The sequence below is a fragment of the Aricia agestis genome, chromosome Z (genome assembly GCF_905147365.1).
Source record: "Aricia agestis chromosome Z, ilAriAges1.1, whole genome shotgun sequence".
In the NCBI taxonomy this organism is placed as follows: Eukaryota; Metazoa; Arthropoda; class Insecta; order Lepidoptera; family Lycaenidae; genus Aricia; species Aricia agestis.
The window spans coordinates 4,316,063-4,341,633 of record NC_056428.1 but is presented as its reverse complement, the minus strand read 5'-3'; the positions used below and the strand labels follow the sequence as shown (position 1 = coordinate 4,341,633).

At 36.1% G+C, this 25,571-nt stretch overlaps 2 protein-coding genes across 2 annotated transcripts; one reads left to right on the top strand and one right to left on the bottom strand.

Annotated features, from left to right (window-relative positions):
• Positions 1 to 1,083: 1,083 nt before the first annotated feature.
• Positions 1,084 to 3,483, bottom strand: LOC121738383 (mucolipin-3-like). Its single transcript, XM_042130391.1, has one exon. The coding sequence runs from the start codon at positions 3,277 to 3,279 to the stop codon at positions 1,474 to 1,476; it is 1,806 nt and encodes a 601-aa protein (XP_041986325.1). The 5' UTR covers positions 3,280 to 3,483; the 3' UTR covers positions 1,084 to 1,473.
• Positions 3,484 to 6,426: 2,943 nt separating this feature from the next.
• LOC121738388 lies at positions 6,427 to 8,320 on the top strand. The gene is made up of 3 exons (XM_042130400.1): positions 6,427 to 6,606; positions 7,019 to 7,196; positions 7,441 to 8,320. The coding sequence occupies exons 1-3, from the start codon at positions 6,587 to 6,589 to the stop codon at positions 7,594 to 7,596; spliced, it is 354 nt and encodes a 117-aa protein (XP_041986334.1). The 5' UTR covers positions 6,427 to 6,586; the 3' UTR covers positions 7,597 to 8,320.
• The last annotated feature ends 17,251 nt before the right edge of the window (positions 8,321 to 25,571 follow it).

Below are 25,571 nucleotides of genomic sequence, written 5' to 3'. Positions count from 1 at the left end.
AGTCAGTAGGTACTCAAGACGCGGTTCGGCTCTGTGAATGGTCCAAATTTTGACAGCCAACCAATCACAGAGCCTGAACCGTGTCATGAGACCGAGATGCATCTTGAGTACTATTTATACCGGCCTAATAAATCCGTGCGCCGCGTGGCCGTGCACAGCGGTGGAATGGCGGCTTTATCGCATGAAATGTACAAGCGCTGATGTCACTTTTAAGGTGAAAGCACACTTAGCCGAACCGAACGAATCGAATTCCCAGAAGGCCTTACTGGAGTCCTGCCAGATTCGACCGACTAGACGCGGGCAAATGTGCGAGGTTTCATAGGATTTTATATATATAAAGTATTCTAAAATTCGGTTTTTTCGGCTCGTTCCATTCTTTCGGCTCCGATAAGTGTGCGTTCACCTTTAACGTGGCTACTCGAAAAGTACAAGTTACAACGAATCTTGACAAGCGCCCTATTGGTCATTAATGTACGTAGGTATATAGGTACTACATGAGTATAAGTACCCACAGAACACTAATCTGTCTACTCTGACACTAATACGCCTACCCTGCCTTCATAAGAAAAAAGGCCGCTAAGTGATATTCGCGATTTTCAGGTTATACCTTCCTAAAAATATATAATCCATTCTTGTTGAGCCCTATACCAGAGCCCATACATTTTTGACCATCATTGTTTGCCGTTAGGTAAAACTGATAAATACGCTAATATCTATGATGTACGCTATCTAGCTTTTATACTTTTGTATATTATTGTAGGCATGCTTAATAAATAATTTGAATTTGAATAAAACAATAATAAGAGCGTTTTTAGGGTTCCATAGTCAACAAGGAACCCTTATAGTTTCAGTCTGTCTGTCCATGGTTTTGTTTAGAAACTATAGGTCCTACAAAGCTGTAATTCGGCATGAATGCACATAATATTGAGTATGCCGACAAAATGGTGTATAAAACATATTAACCATTTTTCTACTGTACTTTTCACTGAAAATTCTTTATCAACTTGTTATGATAAACATACTATCATGGAGACGATGACCTTAGGTATCAGACTAAAAATAATACAAATGAACAATGAACAGTTTATATCAATCAGTATATTTATTAGCTTATTATGATCAATTCAACAGCTGTCATTAACTTGTTTATAATTTTAATTATTTACAATATTTTCTTTTATATAAGTACATTCATAAATTATTATTACTCTCTCCCGGCTCCTTAATATTTACCTATGTACAGATCTATTTAAATAATGTTAGTTGGTTATAATACTAAATATATAGTATTTAAACTAAAAAAGAGTAAAACAGAAAGAAAAGGCTTAAAAAAGTAAATTTTAAAGTTTAAAAGAGTACTTACATATCATTTTGTGAAAATATGTGTGTAAATAGCATAAAATAGATATATTTAAAAAATTTTTGGTAACTTAGTTAAGGTTCTGTGACTTGCACATATTTACAAATTTCAATTTACATTAAATTTACATTAGATTGGTCCTCTCCTATTTTAGAATAATGACTTCTTGTAAAATTATAGCAGCATAAGGAATTCATAACGGCATTAAGTGATGTTGAGCTGTTTGTTCTGTACAGACCAGAAGAAACAGCCTCAAAACTCGCCTCACCAATGAACTCCTGTAGATCACTCTTAGGAAAGCCATCCTGGTAGTATTGTTTGATTGTATCATAAGCATCCATTATTACAGATATAAATAAACTGAGTACAACATAAATATACAAGCTTATGAAGGAGTATAAGTACACACGACTGAAATACCACAGCATTGGAGATTTCTTTGACATTATTGAGAATGTCGCAAACATATCATCTCCATTTATCAATGAAAATAAACATTCAGATGTGGTTGCTAAAGATCTGAACTTCATATGGTAAGGTCCCAATATCAACCAACCGCAGAAAGTAAAGCCAGCATAAATTATTAGGGCACAACAACAAAATCTGAATATTTTCGGAGCTGCCTTTTTCAGAGTGAGAATAACAACATTGTAGGTTTTGAAGAAACCAAGATATCTAAGTACTCCAAACCAAACCAATAAGTTTCCAGTACCTAAGAATAATGAACAGACATTCCATTGGTCATTGGTAAATTGATTACGTTCTATTTGCTCTTTGATTGCCGAACCCATAATGATCAAAATATCATTAATTATTATCATTATGTACCAGGCATTTAGAAATTCTAATCTACCATCAAGGCTCAAGCTTTTGTTCCTTACTTCTTGAAAGAATTTCACCGTAAGCTCTTTTAATAGTTGAGCTCTATAAATTGCTCGACTGCACAGCACAAGTGACACAGAACATATAAGGATAACTAGGATATTCAATATACTCCTCAGGACTTGATCTATTTCGTTATCGGTGATGTAATCCTGAGCTCCTTTACATACTAGTTTGGTGGGTTCAGCATCCAAAATTAATGACATTTGTCCATCGTGGTCTTCATTATCAAATATTAGTTTCACATCAAATCTGTAGCAGTCCGGAGGAGTTATCGGTCCTGCTGCTCTAAAGTTTATTGTCTTTATTGAAAACCTCAACTCCGCTCGGACCATTGAGGCGAAACTTACATTAAGGCCAGCATTTGCAATATACTTTCGAGAATTGAATAGTTCACCCTCATTCCTGGTAAAATTTACACATGTTTCGATTACCTCCGAATTGAATTCATAACTTTCATTGAAACCATTTATGATCCCCTTCTTGTAATTGAATTGACAGAATACAGGGTCAGGTTTATTATTGTTTTCGTCGTTGTACGAGTATGGACCTATAGCATTTGATAAATTAGAGTAGCCTTCATATGCGTAATCCAATGTGTTGTAGAATTCATCAGCTTTGTATATAGCCAAAGGACCTGCTCCTGGTGGATACGCGTTTATTTCCCGAGTCGAGTCCCAACCGAGTAGGAACAGATGGGAAAAGCTGATTCGATTGTCCCAAGTGTAGTCCACGTGATTGTACCTGTTGTGTGCAAATAAACAAAGCTGTAAGGTCACCAGCACAATTTTGATGAGCTGCACTGCAAATTTGTAAGGTAGCTTACGTTTAGCTTGCCATTTTTCTATGGGATTCATGAAGAAAAATTTTAACTTTCGTCGTATTTTTTCCTCGAGTTGGTTTCGCGCGGCTGCGTCTGCCGTCGACCTCGAGAAAAACACTTCCGCGTCGACAGTGCCCTGGCTGCTTCCAGCTGACTTAGGTTCCTCCACAGCCACTGCTCCATTGCCATCGTGTGAAGAAGCAACGTCGTTCATTGTATAATCCTTATCTGTGATAAGGAGTAACAATGGAAACTGATCCAGTATAAAATGTAGCCCACGTTATGCTTCTTTCTAATACTTTTTATGATTTTTAAAATATTTATTTAGATTTCGGGAAAAAAACTCATTCTTTGTTATTGCAGATATTTATCGCGTCAAACCAAAATTACAAAATACCTACAAATACGAATTCGGATTTCGGAATTAAAATACGATACCAGTGTTGCCATTTGTAGGTTCAAATGTTGCCATCTGAAACCAAATGTTGCCATCAGAAAAAAAACCTGTAAAAAAAACGTTATTGAGTACTGTTTTATTGCTCTGCATGTTGGTTGATAAAAATTTAAATCGAAAAAAAAACATGTTTTCAAAAAATGTTAATCCTTTTGGTTGATAAATAATTGATTCCATAATTTTTTTTCCTCATAAATTTAAAATCATGTTTTCCTGAAAATAAAAGTACTTATTATAAAATATTTAAATAAAAAGATAAAAATTAAAATAAAAAATTAATTTAGACTCCATTTTACAACACACTTGTTGAGTCTTCAATCAGTAAAATTGGTTTTTCAAATAGGTCTATAGGTAGCTTCTTCGATTAATACAATAAAGAGGACTTACCAATAGATTTAAAAACAAAAGTATTAGAAAACCACGAAAAAAATTCCTTTGCATCGCACTACACAGTGCACACTGCACACAGTCACACACGAAGAATTTATTTAAAACACTACGTATTAATTATCTGCTCTGCACAAAGTTTCTTCCATTTTTGTTTACATACTTAATTACTTTTATCTCTACTAGCTATTTATTCGATATTTTTTTACCGATGATCGCGCGACAAGTCGAAAAGTTGCCAAAAAGTTGCCATTTGAGCTCGGTTGCCATTTGGTTGCCACGAAGGGTCAAATGTTGCCAAAATGGCAACCAAAGTTGCCAAATGGCAACGCTGTACGATACGCACTATCAGTGTTGCCAGATGGTTTCAATCTTTTATCTGTAGTAAGAACTGCTAAAATCTGTATAAAATCTGTATGTCATATTGTCTCAATTTTCTGTATAAAATCTGTATTAAGTCAACAAAAAAATACCTCTTAATCATTATCCACGCTTTTTTTTATGAAAAAAAAAAGGAATATGTATTGACGTGATAAGGTGATACTCGTATAATAAATAAAAATATACTCGTACATAAATTGGTAACTTTTTATTTATAAAATTTTAAAATCCAATAGAAAAAAAATTAAACACACTAAGGGCCTGTTTCACTACTTCCTGATTAACGTACAGGCGGATAGGCTATCCACAACTTTTTTGACAGATTCTCCATACTGACATGTCGAGAAAGTTAAGTATCCGGAACTTATCAGGAAGTGGTGAAACAGGCCCTTAACATAATAAAAAGAACATGGCAATAAGATAGAAATATTATTTTCATTAATTTTTTTTATTAAATTTCGACAGCAAGTGCTCATCAACATCTAGATTATAGCATGTTTTTGCACCAATCAGTTACTTTGTATGCAAAAGACCTTCAATGGTGCCCGATTTAGTCTGTTTCGTTGTTGAACTTTTACAAAATTAATCATATTTACAAAATTCTGTAATTCTGTATAAATATCTGTATCCAGTACTTATCTGTATTACTCACCAAAAATCTGTATAAATACGGAGAAATCTGTATATATGGCAACACTGCGCACTATACATAACTCACAACTGTCAAAAGTCAAAATACACAAATTGTCATTGTAATGTGTTTTTTCTTTTTCTTATTATGAAGTGCTTCAGCTACCTTTATAACCATGGCCAGTTTCGACTCACTTTCAAGTATATTTAATATACTCGAAAGTCGAAACTCTCGAAAGTGAGTTTTAAAATGAGAAAATTGTATATTAAAATATTGTTTTCCCGCCATAATATACTATAATATGGCGGGAAAACAATATTTTAATATACAATTTTCAGCTTAATTTTTCTATATCGTCAAAAAAAAAAAAAAAAAAAAAAAAAAAAAAAAAAAAAAAAAAAAAAAAAGGTCCAAAGTCTAGGACTAAAGTCAGTAAAAGTCAATACAGTCAAGAAGTCAAGTCGGTTAATTCAGTAAAGTGGTAGACGTTTTACTGAAACTTTCGACGGAGTTTTGGAGGGAATACCTATCTAATGGTCAATATCCTACCAATATTACACATGGTCGCTTTAAAGAATCATGATATGAATCATAATATGATTCATTTCTACTTGCAATTCATTTCTGCATTTTTGACAGTTGTTTGACAGTTTTGACAATTCATTTGCTGAATTGATTGAGAGGAATTGCTAAATGTGACCATTTTAGCCCCGCAGATAATACAACTTTAGGAAAATAATACAAAAACACAACATCACTCTTTTACACACACACACACATTCCCGGCAAAACTCGGAATCGGAATGTCATGTTAAAAGGCCCATTCACGGCAGTCCTGCAGTGAATGGGCCTCACTGATTGGTTCACACTCGGTGTTTCCGGCCGGCAACACCGAGTGTGAAGTGTGTTTACGGTCACGTGACACACTTCACACTCTTGTCGGTTCACATCGAAATCTACAGGTGCAGGGTACTGCATGTTTGTTGAGGCCAAAGGCCAAGAAACAGCTAGAAAGCCCCTGCTTTGCCTGTACCTATATACTATATTGTATTATTATAAGCCCCTGTGCCATCTTTTGGTGCCAAACAATCTGCACAATATGTAGGTAGGTACCTGTGTGCTATTTTGTATGCACAATCGCCATATGTTTTTTGGACATTTTAGATAATGCTAATTTATGCTAATGCTAATTTAGTCGCTAGGTCTCTCTCAGTCGTCAAAACTCGTCAGTCGTCAGTCGTTACTCGTCACACGTCACTAACATAATATTATCTTTGGTGAATTAAATATCTTTTCGTTTTTACTAGTTTTTATTATTCGTAGGTTTTTACCTACTTATAAAATAATACACTCAGCCAGTTACGACTTGCGAGTTGCGGGTAATTTTTTTATGATTTAAAACAGCGTCAGTTGTATAAAAGTGGTTTCAACCATAGACTTAATATATCATTATAGGTTTATGGTTTCAACCAAAGTTGGAAGTTAAAAAAACTAACTGTCAGTTGTCAATGTGTGGCGTCCTGTGTGTCTATCATTCTTTTTGATAATTCATAAAATCTGTATTTCTTGTTTTGTTATTGTTTAGAATAATTGCTACAATTATATTTAAAAGTAGTATTTATTTATTATTAGGAGTGCGCTTTTTGACGAAACATCTCTTTAACAAATATGGACAGAAATAATATTAGGTAAGATTTCTTTGTCTGTCACGTATGGTTACAAAACTTTCACATTATCTACGTGGTCCTATTATTGTTTTTGTTTTATCTAACAATAAAATCGAAAATACGGAATCAAAAACAAAAGCAAAAAACCAAAACAGATTATTAAAGTCTCGTTTGATTTACAAAAAATATATCGTGTTTTATCGAAATTTTATAACTAAGCAGTCATCCGCATTGCGTAGATGATTTCGGAAATAGTTAAAGTAATTTAGTAGAAGTTTCATAAGTTATAACGCAATCATAAAGTAAATTAAAATGTAGGGACGGGATAGTATTTTCATGTGACATGTCAGTCAGAGTTAGGTCAATCACCTTAAACTCATAGAAGGTGTTCCCAACGTTTAAGTTATTTTAATTGGCATTAAAACAATTTCAGATCTAATTATGTCAACAACGGGCCTCGGTCTCTGCCTCACATGGGTAACAAAAGACACAACGGCAATCACAATGGCTCTCGACTGAGTCCCCCTGCACAAATGCCTGCCACCAACACAAATAATAATAATAACCAACATGATGATCTCATTAATTATATATTTGAATCTTGGAATAAGGTAATTTTAATCAATTTTTCTAGCATTCCTAATTACTGTGGTATTGACATTTTTCCTTAACAGACATTTTTTAAGACTTTGTAAAGAAAAGTATGACTTAAATGTAGCAATTAGAGATGAGCAGTGTATTATTATAGTATTAAGATGAAGAAATATGTAAAATAGTATTGTTTACTCCAAGGAAAATTTATTTACTCATTTCTTTCTTTAAATCATTTCATAAGATACCTTTATAATATTCCAGGTGACCCGCGAACTAGACCGAGGTAGTGAAGACGCGAAATACTATCAGGAAGTGCTGGCTCCGCATCAGCTTGCCAACTTTAGACCATTCAATCTCGAAGAGTACTGGGGTCGCCGCGTAGTACAGAGTGTCTCTCGTAATAAGCACCGGTCTTAGTCTATTAATAAAATAATAATAATAACTCATTGTTACCATACTTATCGATCCCATTTGACCCCAAATTAATAGATTGCTCAGTGTTCAATATGTAGTGTTGTATGAAATTTCATATACCAGTAAATAGTATTTAGTACAAAGTTTGTGCGTGCATAATTATAATTGCTAACAATATCCTTATGAAATATGAATTCCAGATAATCCAGATATACACATAATTATATGTATCCACAAAATGAATTTACTGTATAATAAAGGAGACTTAAGGTAATATATTATATAATAACTTAATAAAACAATCATCTGTCTTGCACAAAATTTGTCACTGCTTGGTACAGTAATATGGATTAACTTTGTCATTTAATCAAGTAAATATTAAAAAAAAAAATAATTGTAATTTATGTTTGCAGATTATAATAATACAAAGATTATAATTATAGATAGGCTGTTTAAATATTAGACCAGTAGATATGTAGTAACAGTGGGTTATTATTAGTTGTAATTTTGATTTAGGAATTTGACATTACTATGGCATTTAAGTTGCAAATTCTGTTGAATCATTTTTAGAGCTATTCCATACCCAGTTCCATCTATGTAACACAGTTAAAATGGTAACCAGCAGTCCTGGCATGGCCACAGTAGAAATGCCAAAGTATAGAAACACAGCGGAGATAAACTGAAGGTACCGTTCCTATCTTTATCGCGGCTAACCGCGACCGACAAATATTCAAATAAAATGGCACTTTATGACATAGGTCATAGACTATGTCATAAAGTGGCATTTTTTTGCATATACATAATACAACATGACTGGTGAGACATGTTCAATACTTAAGGAGAGTACTCTGTACTCGATTCTCATTATAATTAATAATTATGTAATAAAATTAGGTACTTATAAGTGGCTTATTAGTGTATATTTACAAAAATTCAAATAATATGTCACTTTATGACATAGACTATAGTCTATGTCATAAAGTGGCATTTTATTTGAATTTTTGTCGGTTGCGGTTAGCCGCTGTAAAGATCGGAAGGGTATCTTCAGTTTATATCCGCAGTGTTTCTATACTTTAACATTTCCACTGTGGCCATGCTAGGATTGCTGGTGATTTTAAATCATTATCTCAAATTATACAGGAATTAAACTGGGGTATGACAAAAAACTAAGTATATTTTTCTCACTCTTAATTCACTGTGAAGTAAATAATAGCCAACTTTCCGTAAAGTTATGTAAGACACCATACACAACTTGAGTATGGTGGATTATTTGAAATGTAAGTAATTATTTATGTTGAATGATGGCAAAAAATAATTATTTCATTAATCTAGTCTTTCTTGATTATTTGTATGCCTTGACTTGTTTTAAAAATATTCAATAGGATTTGCTAATCATTTAAGGTGGACTACCTGTGAAGTCTGTGCATAATAAATTATGTAATAAAAAATAAAAAAATAACTTAAAAATTGTAACCAGAAAGAAAATTACTCTATGAATTAAGTAGCATTGTACTGCAGGGTTGCCAGATTGGGGGTTTTTTTCGCAATTCTGGGGAAAATTTTGACTCTAGGTGAAAATTTGGGGAAACAGTATCTTTGGGGAAATGTTTGGGGAAAATAAATACACTATGGGGATTTTTTGGGGGTTAGCACTTCTAAAAACCATAACAAACAAATGAAACCAACGTCCTTTTCATTCGATTAACATCCTGGCAAATTTGTTGTTTGTTTGTTTTGGTTTGTTTGGTCGAGTGCGTAAAAGGCCTGACAGACGTACGAACTTAAATTACGCGGGTTTTAAGTTCGCGAACTTACTCGGCTCGCGTTGGTGACACACGAGAATCGCTCACACTGGATTACCATGCCCCCAGGCTCGCGGCTCGCGGCTCTTTGCTGACACAGGCGATTAAGGCTGGTATAAATAGTCGGTACTCAAGATGCATCTCGGTCTCAAGACACGGTTTAGGCTCTGTGATTGGTTGGCTGTCAAAATTTGGACCAATCACAGAGCCGAACCGAGTCTTGAGTCCGGGTCGCATCTTAAGTATTGACTATTTATACCAGCCTAACTCCTAAGATCGTCGAGCCATAGTCCGCGTACTTCGTACGCACGTCGTCACCCCCTTAAAAAATTGTCTCTTTGGTCGAGCGAGCGACCATGTGTTGTGTATCTATTTAACTGTCGAGTGATTGAAACTACTAAATCGAATAAAAGTAGTTTCAATTTTATATTCGTTTTTTTTTCTGTAACAAAGCGATTGGGGATTTTTTTTTGAAAACGTAAAAAAAATCATTTTGGGGAAATATAAAAATCAGTTTGGGGGAAGTCGTAAAATTGCATCTGGCAACCCTGCATTGTAGACATTTAAAAATATTTCCCGCGTATAAAGCATTTTTTGCACATCCATATTAATATAATTATCTACATTTAGATTAAAAATATGTACCATGATAAAAGCAATAACTACAGTTTTCGTCTCTAATATGGAAGTGTATTTGCATAGAAATTATTTAAATGTGGCTAGTTCTTATTTATTATTGTTTGTTATATTATATTTTGTACCTATACAAGGCAACGTAATAAACCTATCACAGTTTACAAAATTGAAAATGTTGACTTTCTTTTTGAAAAATTGTATTTTACAGTTTGGAATGGCCTGTTTGATAATGTACTTTAATGCGACAAATGGCTAATTAGATAACATTTAATGAATTCAGTGTTAAATTGGGAAATAACAATACTTTTTATTTAAAAAAAAATGAACCTAACATTATTAATATTACCTAATTTGGTTGTTCGTTATCGTTTGATTTCAGTTTGATCAGCCAAAATAGTGCCTAGTCACACTCCTTTGTACCAAAATAGCAGATTTTTTGCTGAAATAAATGAACACCAAACAGGTTAATACCCGATTAAGGCGAAGCCAAAAGAAAGGGTAATGTTTTTTTACTACAGAATATTTATAGATATGAGAATGTACTGAGTTCACTTAAATTTTCTAATGTCCCTCAGAGATTGTAGTATTTGGACGACAATTCCCGAAGGACGATATTTTGTTGTTCAGTACCAATAAGTCATAGTTGACTAAGTATGCTATAAAACGACAAACTTTTGTAATCTTTTACGAATTCAGGAAAAAGAACATAATATTTTGACGCTCCTTAGTTATCTGTTTGTAGAGTTGCTCAGTGGGGCTAAAATGGTCGCATTGGAGAATTATATGAATCATAATATTATGATTCATTTTTTTTAAATCGCAAAATGCAACTCTGCTGGCAATTCATGTCTAGTAATTCGTACGGATTTGACTTTTGTCAGTTTGACAGTTTTCACAATTCATTTGCTGAATTGATTGAAAGGAATTGCTAAATGTTACCATTTTAGCCCCGCAGTTCAATTCCATGTCTTGCAGCAATAAAATGACATTCCATTTTGTCTGTACTTACATGAGAACAATTTGTAAATAATTAAATAGATATATAGAATAGATCACGGATTTTAATTCAAACATTTTTTTATTACTTAGGTACTTTAATGTTTTTTTTTGTTATTTATATGATAGACACTTTAACTTTTTACCCTGGAAAAATGTAAGGTTCTCGCTCGATAAACATTGCGATAAACGAATATTGGCGCATCGGAACTGCGGGCGTCATCGTCTTGTTATAAATTGTTTAAGGTTTTATCTAACTAACTGCACTCAGAGTGGAACATAATTACTTAAGAGGATACACCAGGGGCAAGAGAAATTGAAAATAGGTATTTGAAAATGTATTGCTGTCTCACCAATCTCAAGTCTCCCACCGCAGAGCGCGATAGAGACAACACGATAAAAGTTCTAATAAAAGAACAGAAAATCTTCGATTCGTTGTCCGCTGATTCCTTCTCCAAAACTTAACCAATTTAAGTAACTTTTTCATTAAAAATTAAAGCAAAGCTTGAGCTGTGTTCCTATGTTTTATTTTTTTTGTATATTCTAGCCAGTTTTGTTTTCTGGGTGTTTGAACACAGAGGAAAATCTGGCCATTTTTTTGGGTTTTTGGACGTTCTTATCTTTTTTAATAATTAAATTATGAAAAAAAAGAAAACATAGGGACATGCTAAAAAATTGTCAAGTTGCTAAAAAGTTGTTGATAGTGGCCATAGATATTCAGGAAAAAAATCATAACTCTACCGGCATTATCCAGGAAGGAAACAGGGGACAGCGTTTGTATGGAAAAACGGCGGTGTGGAATCCTCTTAAGGCCAGGCGGCTAGGCCGCAGCGGCCACATAATATATTTAAGGTCTTTGTGAAATTTTTAAGTGCCTACCTGTTGCCATTATTGATATTGAGCAAAAAAGTCCAAAAAAATCACGTGTGTTGTATGGGAGCCCCCCCTAGATATATAATATTATTTTGTTTTTAATAAGTATTTATTGTTAGGTATAGCGGCAACAGATATACAAAATCTGTAAAAATTTCAGAAGTCTCGCTATAGCGGTTCTTGAGCTACAGCCTGGCGACATACAGACAGACAGACAACGAAGTCTTAGGGCCAACCCTAAAACTCACGCGGGTGCACGCTCGCGTGTGTACTGTGTATAGTGAAAAATAGTATGGGCATTGGGCAGCGCAGGCGCGTGCGACTCAGCGCGGACGCGGGCGACGCCCGACTAACTAACTAACTAACTACTAACACTGAACAATCTCGGGTCTCGACGGACGGGCGGGCACACGGCGCGGGCGTACGCTTTTCGCAATTGACGTTGTTTCCGTTGACGTATTTTTGGCAGATAATAAATTAGTAAATAATCCATGGTAGTCTACATAAGACAACTGTTATAGCAGCGCTAAATGAGATTGGCGCACGCGACGGGTGCCCGCTCGCCCGCGGCGGTCTTCCGACGCGTGCGCCCGCGCCCGCATCCGCCCGTGTTCTAGTGTTGGCCCTTAGTAATAGGGTCCCGTTTTTACCCTTTGGTCACGGAACTCTAAAAACTAAGGAAACATAACTCCCATACTTCAACCATTTTGAATTTGGTTACTTTTCGCACACTAAAATATGACAATAGCAACGAAACCACTTACGAAATAAAGCCGTTGACATTAATTGTCACTTATAGGCCGTGTTCGTCGGCGTATTTTTGGACAAACCTTTTATTGCGCATGTCCGAAAGATGTCATGGCAACGCCATAACAAGTTGCTGGCCAAGTCGTAAACAACGTATTAATTGTTTATACATGATTAAAATAATAAATTCTATTATGTGGTGGAGTCACTCTTTGGCCCTTGCAGAATACCAGTGCAGCGGGCTTGCTTGCTGCGTATAGCTGAGCTGGGGCCAATTTTGACATCACATAATATATACAAATGTAGCTTAGGGCTTTTCTCTTTATTATTATTTTTTCTTCTGTTTTGTGTATGTTGTGTGTTGACAAAATAAATGTATTCTTATTCTTATTCTTATTCTTAAAAGCTAAACATAAATACATCTATATACAGTGTGTAACAAAAACTAGTGATAATACTCTAGGGTGTGTACATGTTCCTTGTAGAGAGTTCACTGTGAAAGTAGCAGCTCTGAAAGACGAACATTTTTTTTCACTTTTGTATGGGCAAGGGCCCGAGCGTCACGAGTTTCCCCATACAAAAGTGAAAAAAAATTTTGGTCTTTCAGCGCTGCTACTTTCACAGTGAACTCTCTACAAGGAACACGTACACACCCTAAAGTATTATCACTTGTTTTCGTTACACCCTGTATACGTGAGAGAAAAACTTTGTAACCCTTTTTACGAAAAATGAGGAAACGTAGGTGCATGAAATTTCGCACAGTTATAGTTTATATGGTGAAGGAGTGCATCGAGCTAATATTATTTTAAAATTATGCTTTTATCGTATATATTTTTAACAAATAAAACGTTACACACACTACGACACTACTACTAGGAAAAATGACAGATTTTTGAGTGACAAGCCTATACATATGAATTATACTCTTTAATTTATGGTTGAAGTCTGTTGACAACATAAACCTATAATGCTACGACAGTATATGTATATTATGTCTATGGTTGACAACAAGTTGACAAATTGAAAATGGATCATTGTTTTTTTTTATTTAATTTTAGATACTATTAGACAATGCTTAAACGGCCAGTCTGAGATCAGCTGAGTCCCAGAGACAAGAATTGAAAAAACTATGATGAAGTCAATATTTTTTACAAAATATATCCCCTCACCAGTGGCGAATCCCGCTAGGGGGCGCACTTCAAAATTTCGATACTGTGCGCAATCCCTTTCCGGGGCGATGGGTACCCTCACATGTTTAATGTGCAAACACAGCGATAAAACTTCTTTTGTCTTTGTCTATCCTATTAAAACGCGTCTAAGTAGAACAAGACAGCTAGCAAGCGTCATTTGAGTTCTCGGTAGACAAGGACGGAATGCGAAATCTCACTTCAAAAAACGGCCGCGACGAGTAAGGACAGCGCAGTTTAAAAGAGTTTTAAAAAGTTATAAAACAGAGTTATTTGCTGAGAAGAACTGGGAAGTGCATATTATGTAAGTAATCTTTCAGTTTTTATTAGAATGAAGTGTGTGTTTAACAAATAGAAGTAAAAAAAAAAAAAGAGTTGAAACGGCAATCTAACCCGTGCATGGCCCTTACTCGCACTTGATTTTGGCTTTTAAAGCATTAAATAACATATTTATGCAGTTCATATTACTTTACTGTAATGATAATTTAACGTAGTTTCGTTTAACTAAACTCTAACACTAATAAAACATTCTTTAATTTCTAAATAATGACGAAAACTAGTACCGTCCGATTAGAGCCCCGAATAGGGTTTTGTCACAGACAGGTGACATCCCGTATCGGGGGGCCTCACAGACGCCTCCTCTGAGTTTTAATGGCCGCTAGTAGAATGTTCGCATAACATGGAATAGCCGAATCATTTTGTTGTTGGAGTTCACTGTGAAAGTAGAAGCGCTGAAAGATCAAAATTTTTTTTCACTTTTGGATGGGGAAACTTGTGATGCTCATTCCCTTGCCCATACAAAAGTGAAAAAGAATTTCGTCTTTCAGCGCTGCTACTTTCACAGTGAACTCTCTACAAGGAACACGTACACACCCTAAAGTATTATCACTAATTATTTTTGTTACACACTGTATAGGAAATATACAGGATTATTTTTTCACCAGTACAATAAATCGACATACGTTAAAGTAGAAGCCCCGGACTTATCCGCTAAACTACTAAAAAACGTGGATTGCATTACGCTTATAAGTAGTACGCAAAACGCACGAATTGCTAACATCAGCTGTATAGTGCATTGCGTGCGGACAGTGCAGCGGTGGCCCGGAGCCGCCCGGCGGCGCCGTGCCGGTGACGTGACGAAGAAAAAATCTAACTTACTTGATCCCAATTTTTCCTTCATACTTACACGGGCTTAGGACCGACCGTCAAAATAAAGAATGTTGATTTGTGTGAAGAATGACGAGTTTTATTTTACAACTTTCTTCATTCAGGCGTATTTAAAAAATTGGAATCAACTTTATGTACAACGATTGCAACCTCACCTACATACCTAAATAATAATGGAGTCCTTTTTCTCGTTCTAATTCACATACTTATGTTTAAAGTGTTCAAAATGTTGTCACAGTAATAATATACACTTTTCATGCAGTTTTTCCACTTTTATTAATTTACCTATTTTATTACAATTGTATTTTTTCACTTTATGAACGCTTGAATTACCAGTGCAAGCGCACTGGTTGGTAGTGGTATGGATGCATGCCTGCCGTATTTAATAATTTCCGCACCACTGACCACGATGTACTGACTAACGCAGAAGCGCCGTGGCGCGTCGTTGGTGCTCCTCCTGGGGTCTTCCTCGAAGAACGCGAATATCGTTTAACTTCCATCTTCACTGCCAAGGGAGTTCTACCTCCTCGGCCTTGAGCGTGCGTCGGTGCAGTGAACTGTCCGTGGTCTAGCAATCGCTGCATCACTCTGATAATTTCCTGGTGTTAGATATTTGCGGATCAAGAACACCGGAGTTTCGCAAGCGGGTCAAACTTTCTTCAGAGTATAATAGCCGCAGAGTTTTTTTTTTTTTATTTTTTTTATTTTTTTTATTTTTAGGGGGTAGTTTAAAAGTACGCTATCCTAGAGATAAAATTTTCTTTTTTGTCTGCGATGGTCAAACGCTTGCACAATGCATCCAAGTACTGGATGAAAAAGGGCTTATCCATACTAATCTTACACTCATTTATGAAAATTTTAGCATTTTTGCAAGTTTTCTTTTCATGTTTCTACTCAGTTTTCCTTTAATTCATGTAATTTGGAGGATTTTATTTTGTAGTTTGTTAATTATAATTATAAGAAAATCAAACTTCTGTGGATAAAAGTTAGTACTTATTTTGTAAATTGCATTAGTATCAAAGTAGGTTTTTTCATGAACAAAACAGATATCTTTTTGTGTAACTCCTACATATTATTTACTGAACCTACAATATTGATACTCTTGTACCACCCAGATAATAACCTTAATTTATTGTTTATGTAGTATTGTAACGCCTAGAGTATGAAATTACTTTAAGATATCATGTAATACACAGCCTACTTGAAGCTGTTTGAAAGGCAGCCTCCATTTTTGTTCTGTACTTAAATCTTTGATTTTATAAAATATTTGTATGAGAGTCATGACTTGAGTGATATTATTTTGTAAGTAGTACTATAAGGTTATAAATAAATACTCTTGGCTCGCTACATAGTGGTTTATTATTAAAATATGACCCAAAATCTACTGAACATTTTGGTACCCAGTAATTATACCAGCTGTATAACATTATTGCCGTCAAACACCCGTCAAATATAACATAAAAGTACTATTTTCTAGGTAGAAAATTTAATTAAAAAATGATTTAGATCCTTTTATGGGCTCCTGCAAGACCAAGGAACAATAAATTGCAGTTTTAGTGTATGCTGGTCGTGTAGGTACCTCGGACTGTGCGGAACCCCCCCCAGGGAGCCACAGATGTGCCAAAATCTGCCATTTTGCATGCCACTGGTGAGGGGATAGGTAGTAGTCCTAATGTCGTTGCAAGTAAGGTCGAATTTCGACCATTGGGCGATCTCTAGTAAGCCTAAATTGTCTAAAATAATTTAAAGTGTTTGATTATTTTATTATGGAAAATATAGATATGGATCACTTGGTTTTTTTTTAATGAAATAAGAGGTCAAACGAGCAAACGGGTCACCTAATGGAATGCAACTTCCGTCCCCGATGGACTCGCAGCATCAGAAGAGATGCAGCTGCGTTGCCGGCCTTTTAAGAGGGAATAGGGTACCTAACAGGCGAGGGTAGGGATAGGAAGGGAATAGGGGAGGGTAGGGAAGGGAATAGGGTAGGGGTTTGGGCCTCCGGTAAACTCACTCACTCGGTGAAACACAGCGCAAGCGCTGTTTCACGCCGGTTTTCTGTGAGAACGTGGTAGGTATTTCTCCGGTCGAGCCGGCCCATTCGTGCCGAAGCATGGCTCTCCCACTGGTTTGTTCATTGCAACGCCAGCAACAAATTGCAATTGGGTTTTAGCGCATTCGCTGCAAAACCTAGTTATTGCGCATGTCCAAATCATGTCATGCCATGGCAACGACAACTGTTTACGACTTGACATTTAACCCAATTGCAATTTGTTGGTGGCGTTGCAATGAACAAACCAGTGGGAGAGCCATGCTTCGGCACGAATGGGCCGGCTCGACCGGAGAAATACTACGCTCTCACAGAAAACCGGCGTGAAACAGTGCTTGCGCTGTGTTTCACCGAGTGAGTGAGTTTACCGGAGGCCCAATCCCCTACCCTATTCCCTTCCCTAACTTCCCCTATTCCCTTCCCTTCCCATCCCTACCCTCCCCTGTTACCCTATTCCCTCTTAAAAGGCCGGCAACGCACCTGCATCTCTTCTGATGCTACGAGTGTCCATGGGTGACGGAAGTTGCTTTCCATCAGTGACCCGTTTGCTCGTTTGCCCTCTTATTTCATAAAAAAAAAATTAAATTTTTAAAATTTTCCAAGTAATCCATATCCATATTTTCCAAAATAAAATAATCAAACACTATCATAGTGTTAAATAAATTATTTGTGCGGCTGTTAGACAATTTTGGCTTATGTATAAATTATGTTTAGCTTTTATTATTTTAATCATGAATAAACAATTAAGACGTTGTTTACGACTTGACCAGCAACTTGTTATGGCGTTGCCATGACATCTTTTGGACATGCGCAATAAAAGGTTTGTCCAAAAATACGCCGACGAACACGGCCATAGACTTAATATATACTGGCCGTGTTCGTCGGCGTAATTTTTAGCGCATTCGCTGCAAAACCTAGTTATATTGCGCATGTCCAAATCATGTCATGCCATGGCAACGACAACTGTTTACGACTTGACATTTAACCCAATTGCAATTTGTTGGTGGCGTTGCAATGAACAAACCAGTGGGAGAGCCATGCTTCGGCACGAATGGGCCGGCTTGACCGGAGAAATACCACGCTCTCACAGAAAACCGGCGTGAAACGGCGCTTGCGCTGTGTTTCACCGAGTGAGTGAGTTTACCGGAGGCCCAATCCCCTACCCTATTCCCTTCCCTACCTTCCCCTATTCCCTTCCCTTCCCATCCCTACCCTCCCCTGTTACCCTATTCCCTCTTAAAAGGCCGGCAACGCACCTGCATCTCTTCTGATGCTACGAGTGTCCATGGGTGACGGAAGTTGCTTTCCATCAGGTAACCCGTTTGCTCGTTTGCCCTCTTATTTCATAAAAAAACAGTTAAATTTTTAAATTTTTCCAAGTGATCCATACCCATATTTTCCAAAATTAAATAATCAAACACTATCATAGTGTTAAATAAATTATTTTTGCGGCTTTTAGACAATTTAGGCTTATGTATTTATGTTTAGCTTTTATTATTTTAATCATGTATAATATGTATAAACAATTAAGCACGGACGTAAAAAAAATACGGACGGATCGCCATTAAGAAATGAGTGAAGCACCCTTAATAAGCCCAGGCGATCATATGTACACATCTTGCACTAACACTCGCACTGTAATAAGCCGATCGTACCGCCATTACGCAATTAGACTGCATCGCGGTGACACATCTTTGTCATTCATAAATAAAAATAAATATGCCATCTTGTGTTGTAAAATGGTGCAAGAACAATACAACCTTACACAAAAAACATCAAGGAATAATATTTCATAGGTAAGATAACATATTTTTAAAGTATTTTGATAAAATAATGTAAATATTAATTCAACTTCAACAGGTCAGTAATGTCCATAACAAAGTGGGGAAATTTTCCCCAAACCGGGGAAAATTTTAAATTATTTTTAAATAAAAAATAATTAATTTTATTGTCTTTTATTAGTGTCATGTAAGTATTTAGCATACTATTGACCAGTAATTAGGCAGGAATACAATAATAGGGGTGTAGACAGTAAACGAAATCTAATACAAATTATTGTTTTTTTGAGTTTGCATTATAGAATTACCGAAAATGGACATATTTTACTTAATAACTTTATAATATTTTTTTATATTTAATAAGTGATTTTTTTAATTGAAATAAGAGTGTATTTATTTTTTATACATATTTTTAGGTGTAACAAAATACTTATGTACTATCAGAGAAGTTGATTCCTATGCAAATCGGGGACCTAAGTAGTTTGGTTGCGTTACGTCAAACCCAGCCGACAGATCACAATTAACATTGAATTGACATAAGTATTCGACCAAATAACGTTGGTCTGTCAATTGCATAGGAATCAACTTCCTTAATGGTACATCTGTAAAATAAATATATTTCCTAAAAATAGTCTACACCCCTATTAAATTTACAAAAGTGGATATAATTGTTGTTTGACGACCTCTGTGGCTCAGTGGGTGGGCTGTCGGTGGCTCAAGCCGGAGGTCGCGGGTTCGAATCCTGCCAACGGAACAAAAATTTTTCTAAGTTCCTGGGTCATGGGTGTGTATTAAATATGTGTATCATATAATAAAAATCTTAAATATATGTATAGTATAACAGTATTAAATATATTTCCGTTGTCTGGTACCCGTAACACAAGTCCTTCAGGTACTTAGCACGGGGTCAGACTGACGTGGTGTGAAGCGTCCATAGATAAAATTGTTGTCTTAGATTTCCTTCAGTAGTAAGGGAGGGAAGGTGCTATCGGTGTAGTCACCCGAGCGTCATTGAGACCTAGTAGGAATGATAATACCTCTAGACCAGGAATAAATTTAACACCATGTTAGGTGATTTGATTTGACGTTAGCGCATGGTAGAACTCTCGATAGCTCTAACAGGCCGTTAACTGATTTAACAAGCCATTATTTATTTAAAATTACTTGATTGTTTGATGAAACGGGTTACGGGACTTAAGTATCTTATATCTTTTCGTATACAGGTTTCTTATATAGGTTTCGGGGGCGATAAATTTGTCTAGCTAGGAATTATTTTTAGAAAATGTCATTTTATTCGTGTTTTATCGAATACCGAGCAAAGCTCGGTCAAATAGCTAGTATTAATTTTATTATTGTAAATGTTTGTACATAATCATTATTACTAATAATGTTATGAAAATAATATACTTCTCTGTACGTAATATGTGTTTTTTTTCTATCTATAGTGTCATAAAAATAATATTTTCATTATGACATCTTTAACAACCGCTTACATTTCTGAAGCGAAAAAACATAAAAATATGTTTAAGTATAAAAAATAACATTTAACTTGTCTGAGTTTACAAAAACAAGTAGGGAAATTTTACAAATTTATGATTTATATGGCAACCCTCATATCACGCACACGTCCTACACGGGCGGCCATAACTAGGCTTCACTCGTGATTAGAGAAGGTTACGTCCGTACTTTTTTTACGTCCGTGCAATTAAGACGTTGTTTACGACTTGACCAGCAACTTGTTATGGCGTTGCCATGACATCTTTTGGACATGCGCAATAAAAGGTTTGTCCAAAAATACGCCGACGAACACGGGCACTGTCGTAGGTTTATGATTTGGACATGCGCAATAACTAGGTTTTGCAGCGAATGCGCTAAAAAATACGCCGACGAACACGGCCATTTACACAAAATTGTGTACCGAATACATGCATAAAGGATGCATGTATTCTGGTCACATTTTGTACAGTACCCCCAAAGTGATAATGCGCATCGAAATTTTCGTAAACGGCAAACTTCTCTCATTAGTACTTTAGGTTCTGCATTCATGTTCATTTCTCAGAGTGATTCCAGTGTATAATAATTTGTCTCGCAATTTTTGACTTTTAGACTATTATCTATTCTGTAACTTTGTGAGGTGAAGAGTAAGGGCAGGGACATAGATAAAGTATTATAGTATAGATGTAGTCTTAGCCCGTCATCGCGTGGCCATTTTGTGCTTATTTTCATACAAGTAGTGTGCGTTTATTTTCTTGAATATTTCTATTTGTCGATTATTTCGAAGCACATTATGATACAGGAAAGAAAGTCAATTAGTTAATAATATCAATCCATACTAATATTATAAATGCGAAAGTATCTCTGTCTGTCTGTCTCGCTTTCACGCCAAAAGTACTGAACCGATTGCAATGAAATTTTGTACACAGTTATTCTAGAGTCTGAGAAAGGACATAGGCTACATTTTGATGTGGGAAAATATCTTATTTCCATGAAAATATCGATGAAAATGAATTCGCATTGCGCGTGGCCAGCGCTCATCCCGGGGGTCCTGGGTTCGAGTCCCGCAGGCGGAGCAAAAAGTTTTCAATGTTCCTGGGTCTTGGATGTGTATTAAAATAAAATTTCAAAAATCTTAAATATATTTTATGTATAATATTATAAAAAATCCAGAAATATATCGATGCAATGAACATTTTAGTTCTAATACGATTCAACAGATGGCGTTTTATTTTTTACTTCATTGTAACATAGAACTAATCATACTTATTAGTTATTATGTTTTTGTTTATAGTTTTTAATACGTTAGAATATTATGTTTAATAATATTATCACTTGGTATAATAATAATCAATTTATCTTATCTTATAGAACTCCTACTGCATTTCTAATCCATACTATCCATACTATAATATAATAGCTCCCACACCGGTTTCGGTGACTGTGGCCGGTTTCATTGAAACCAGGCCAGCTACGCAGGAGTAATTTTATAGTGCCCAAGTGTGTGCGCAGTACACAAGAGCACTCTCTATTCCTTTACTCTCATAACCCAGTGGGACGGACGACCGACACGACCGGCGAGAGATCAGGCGCAGGACCGACTTTTTACATGCCCATCCGACGCATGGATCATCTTACTTGTCAGACAATCAGGTGATCAGCCTGCATTGTCCTAACCAAACTTGGAAATAACATGTTTCCAACGCGGGAATCGAACCCACGACCTCCGAGTCAAGAGCCGCGCTCTATACCACTAGACCACGGAGGCGTCTTATCCATATTATCCATACTAATATTATAAATGCGAAAGTATCTCTGTCTGTCTGTCTGTCTCTCTGTCTCGCTTTCACGCCAAAACTACTGAACCGATTGCAATGAAATTTTGTACACAGTTATTCTAGAGTCTGAGAAAGGACATAGGCTACATTTTGATGTGGGAAAATATCTTATTTCCATGAAAATATCGATGAAAATTAATTCGCATTGCGCGTGGGCAGCGCTCATCCCGGGGGTCCTGGGTTCGAGTCCCGCAGGCGGAACAAAAAGTTTTCAATGTTCCTGGGTCTTGGATGTGTATTAAAATAATATTTCAAAAATCTTAAATGTATTAATTTGTGTATAATATTATAAAAAATCCAGAAATATATCGATGCAATGAACATTTTAGTTCTAATACGATTCAACAGATGGCGTTTTATTTTTTACTTTATTGTAACATAGAACTAATCATACTTATTAGTTAGTAGTTTTTGTTTATAGTTTTTAATACGTTAGAATATTATGTTTAATAATATAATCACTTGGTATAATAATAATCAATCTATCTTATCTTATAGAACTCCTACTGCATTTCTAATATATGTGACAAGTTGACAACAGATGGCGCTCTAAAATAAAGGAGTTCGAGTGTACCGTGTTGGCCTATATTCCATCCAGAAAATATATCAATGCAATCAACATTTTAATTCTAATATATGAAAACAGATGGCGTTTTATTTTTTACTTAATTATTGTAACAGAACTAATCATACCTACTTTACTATATAATATTGTTTTTATTCATAACTAGCTGTTGCCCGCGACTTCGTCCGCGTGGACTTTAGTTTATAGCGCGCGGTGTCAACAAAATTTGTGTCAAATTTAAAAAACTTTTTAAAACCCTGGTAAGTGGTACCCCTCTTAGGGCCGCGCTACACCGGAATGGCAGCGCTGAAAGTGCTCGCCTCGCCGCTGCCATTCCGGTGTAGCGCGGCCCTTAATTAATCAAAATACCCAAAAACAGCTGTGCAGTGTGCACATAATCTATACTAATATTATAAATGCGAAAGTATCTCTGTCTGTCTGTCTGTCTGTCAGTCTCGCTTTCACGCCAAACGCCAAAAGTATCTCTGTCTGTCTGTCTGTCTGTCAGTCTCGCTTTCACGCCAAACGCCAAAACTACCGAACCGATTGTAATGAAATTTTGTATACAGATAGTCTAAAGCCTGAGAAAGGACATAGGCTACTTTTTTACTAGAAGAAAGGGTTGTAAGGGGGTGAAAATGCGTAAATTTGTTCAAATTAAGTTAGTTGCAACAATTCATAATAGATGGCGCCGTGCGTCTTCTACATCGCGCTGACGCTTGCTCAAAAGTCTTCCTATAAGACGTGGTATCATCTTACATTTAAGAGGATACACCAGGGGCGAGAGAAATTGAAAATAGGTATTTGAAAATGTATTGCTGTCTAACCAATTTCAAATCTCCCACCGCAGAGCGCGATAGAGACAACACGACAAAAGTTCTAATAAAAGAACAGAAAATCTTCGATTCGTTGTCAAAAACAAACGTTTAATATAAAAAAATGAAATACTTATTGTGTGCACACTGCACAGCTGTATTGATTTAAGGGGTACCAGGGTTTTTTTTATAAAAGCTTTTGACACCAATTTTGTTGACATCGCGCGCTATAAACAGAAGTCCACGCGGACGAAGTCGCGGGCAACAGCTAGTTAACTATAGTTCAAGTGATGAGAATCCGTAAACACACGTAAAAAGCTTTTTTTTTTATTGATGTGACATTTTTAGCACTAATGCCATAAATAGCACGAATAAGGGGTTAATAAACTTATAAATTATCTTTTTAGCTTACAAAAATACCGATTGAAAAGCCCAAAAAACGTTGTTCAAAACTTACGTATATAATGTTAAATCCACGTGTTTGAGGTAGGGTCGTTGAGGAAGTGATTATGAGGAAGAGGAGGAGGAAGAGGAATTGTCACGCGCAAATTAAGGGGATGCGGATGAGGAAGAGGATATTTTTTTGAGGAAGAGGATGCGGATGAGGAAGCGGAAGAGGAAGTACGTCCATATAGTACATCGTCCCAATGTGGGCGATAACGCCCCTTGTGGGCGCTGAAGCTCTAGAGGGGGGCAGTGTGGGACTCAGAAAAAATGGCGGCGTTTTGTAGAGGCTGGGGAGGCTAATAATACCGACAAATTTGTGGCAAAAGCCCCTTAATTTAAATTAGGAAAAGAAAGTAGGTGAAACAATGTGGGCGCTAAAACATATTTTGTTCTCAAAGCGGGGGCAGTGGATAAAAAAAGTCTGAGAACCCCTGATATAGCACTACACTTCGGTCTCATTTCGATTTTCGATAAAAGAAATCAAATTATTAGATTATTCGCACTGCATACTGCGTACAGCGTAGCGCTCTGCGTACACACGTAAACAAAACAACGCTTGATATATTATGTCAATAAAATTAAGAGCTCATATGACCCTAACTTGACTACATACTTTAACCTAGATCTCAAAATCTGTAAGGTCTAGAAAACTGATTTTTTGACACAAGTAACTTCAGTTCATAAAGATTAAATGCTCAAGACGAAAACACGATTACTCAAAAAATGCTCGATAGTTTCTTTTTTACAAAAAACCTTGTTTTAGACACATTTTTGCTTGGATCTTCGAAGTTTGCTGTCTTTTCCTTAATATTTTTTAATATCTAAAAAGGTATTGATAAAATCTAAATTTGCTCAAAACGCTTTTTTCATAATCATTATAGTTCGTCTTTTATTCAAGTAAAACTAACTCGGCGATGATTCCGCGCCGTCCTTTTTCACCTGGCATATGAAAGACGGGCGTGAGTGTGAAGAGAGAAGGACGATGTTTGATTTTTAGAGTCAGGTGAGCTCTTAAAACAAACAAGTAAGGAACAGCGCGGGTGGCGAGAAGGGAGGTCTCGCTCGCCCGTTCGGTCCGGCATCGCGCTCTGGCACACGCCAGGTTGCCATGATTGGATACGCGACGCGCACGCGCAGTTAAATTCCTCATAAATTCCTCCTAAATTTTGAGGAAGCGATAGCGGAAGAGGATTTTTGTATTTTTATTTATGAGGATGCGGTAACGGTTGAGGAACCCAAAAAATTGCGGAACTTCCTCATTATGAGGAAGAGGAAGAGGAATCCTCAGCAACCCTAGTTTGAGGCATTCTTTGGCCATTCTTATGGTTTATTATTTAGCGGAACCACAAAACTCAACAATATCTAGCATTAAATGTTCACTAAAAACCTTTATTAACACTTTTATTACATGAAATATGCAGACCGACTCCTTTGTTATGTCCTAGTAAGTAGGACATAACATTACACGCTTTTGACGCTTATATACCGATTTAAGGATCTCTCCAGTCTATAGTATCTCAATGGGCAGGGACTAGGGATTGCAATCCGGATACTTCGAAATCCGAAAAATCCGGATAATCCGG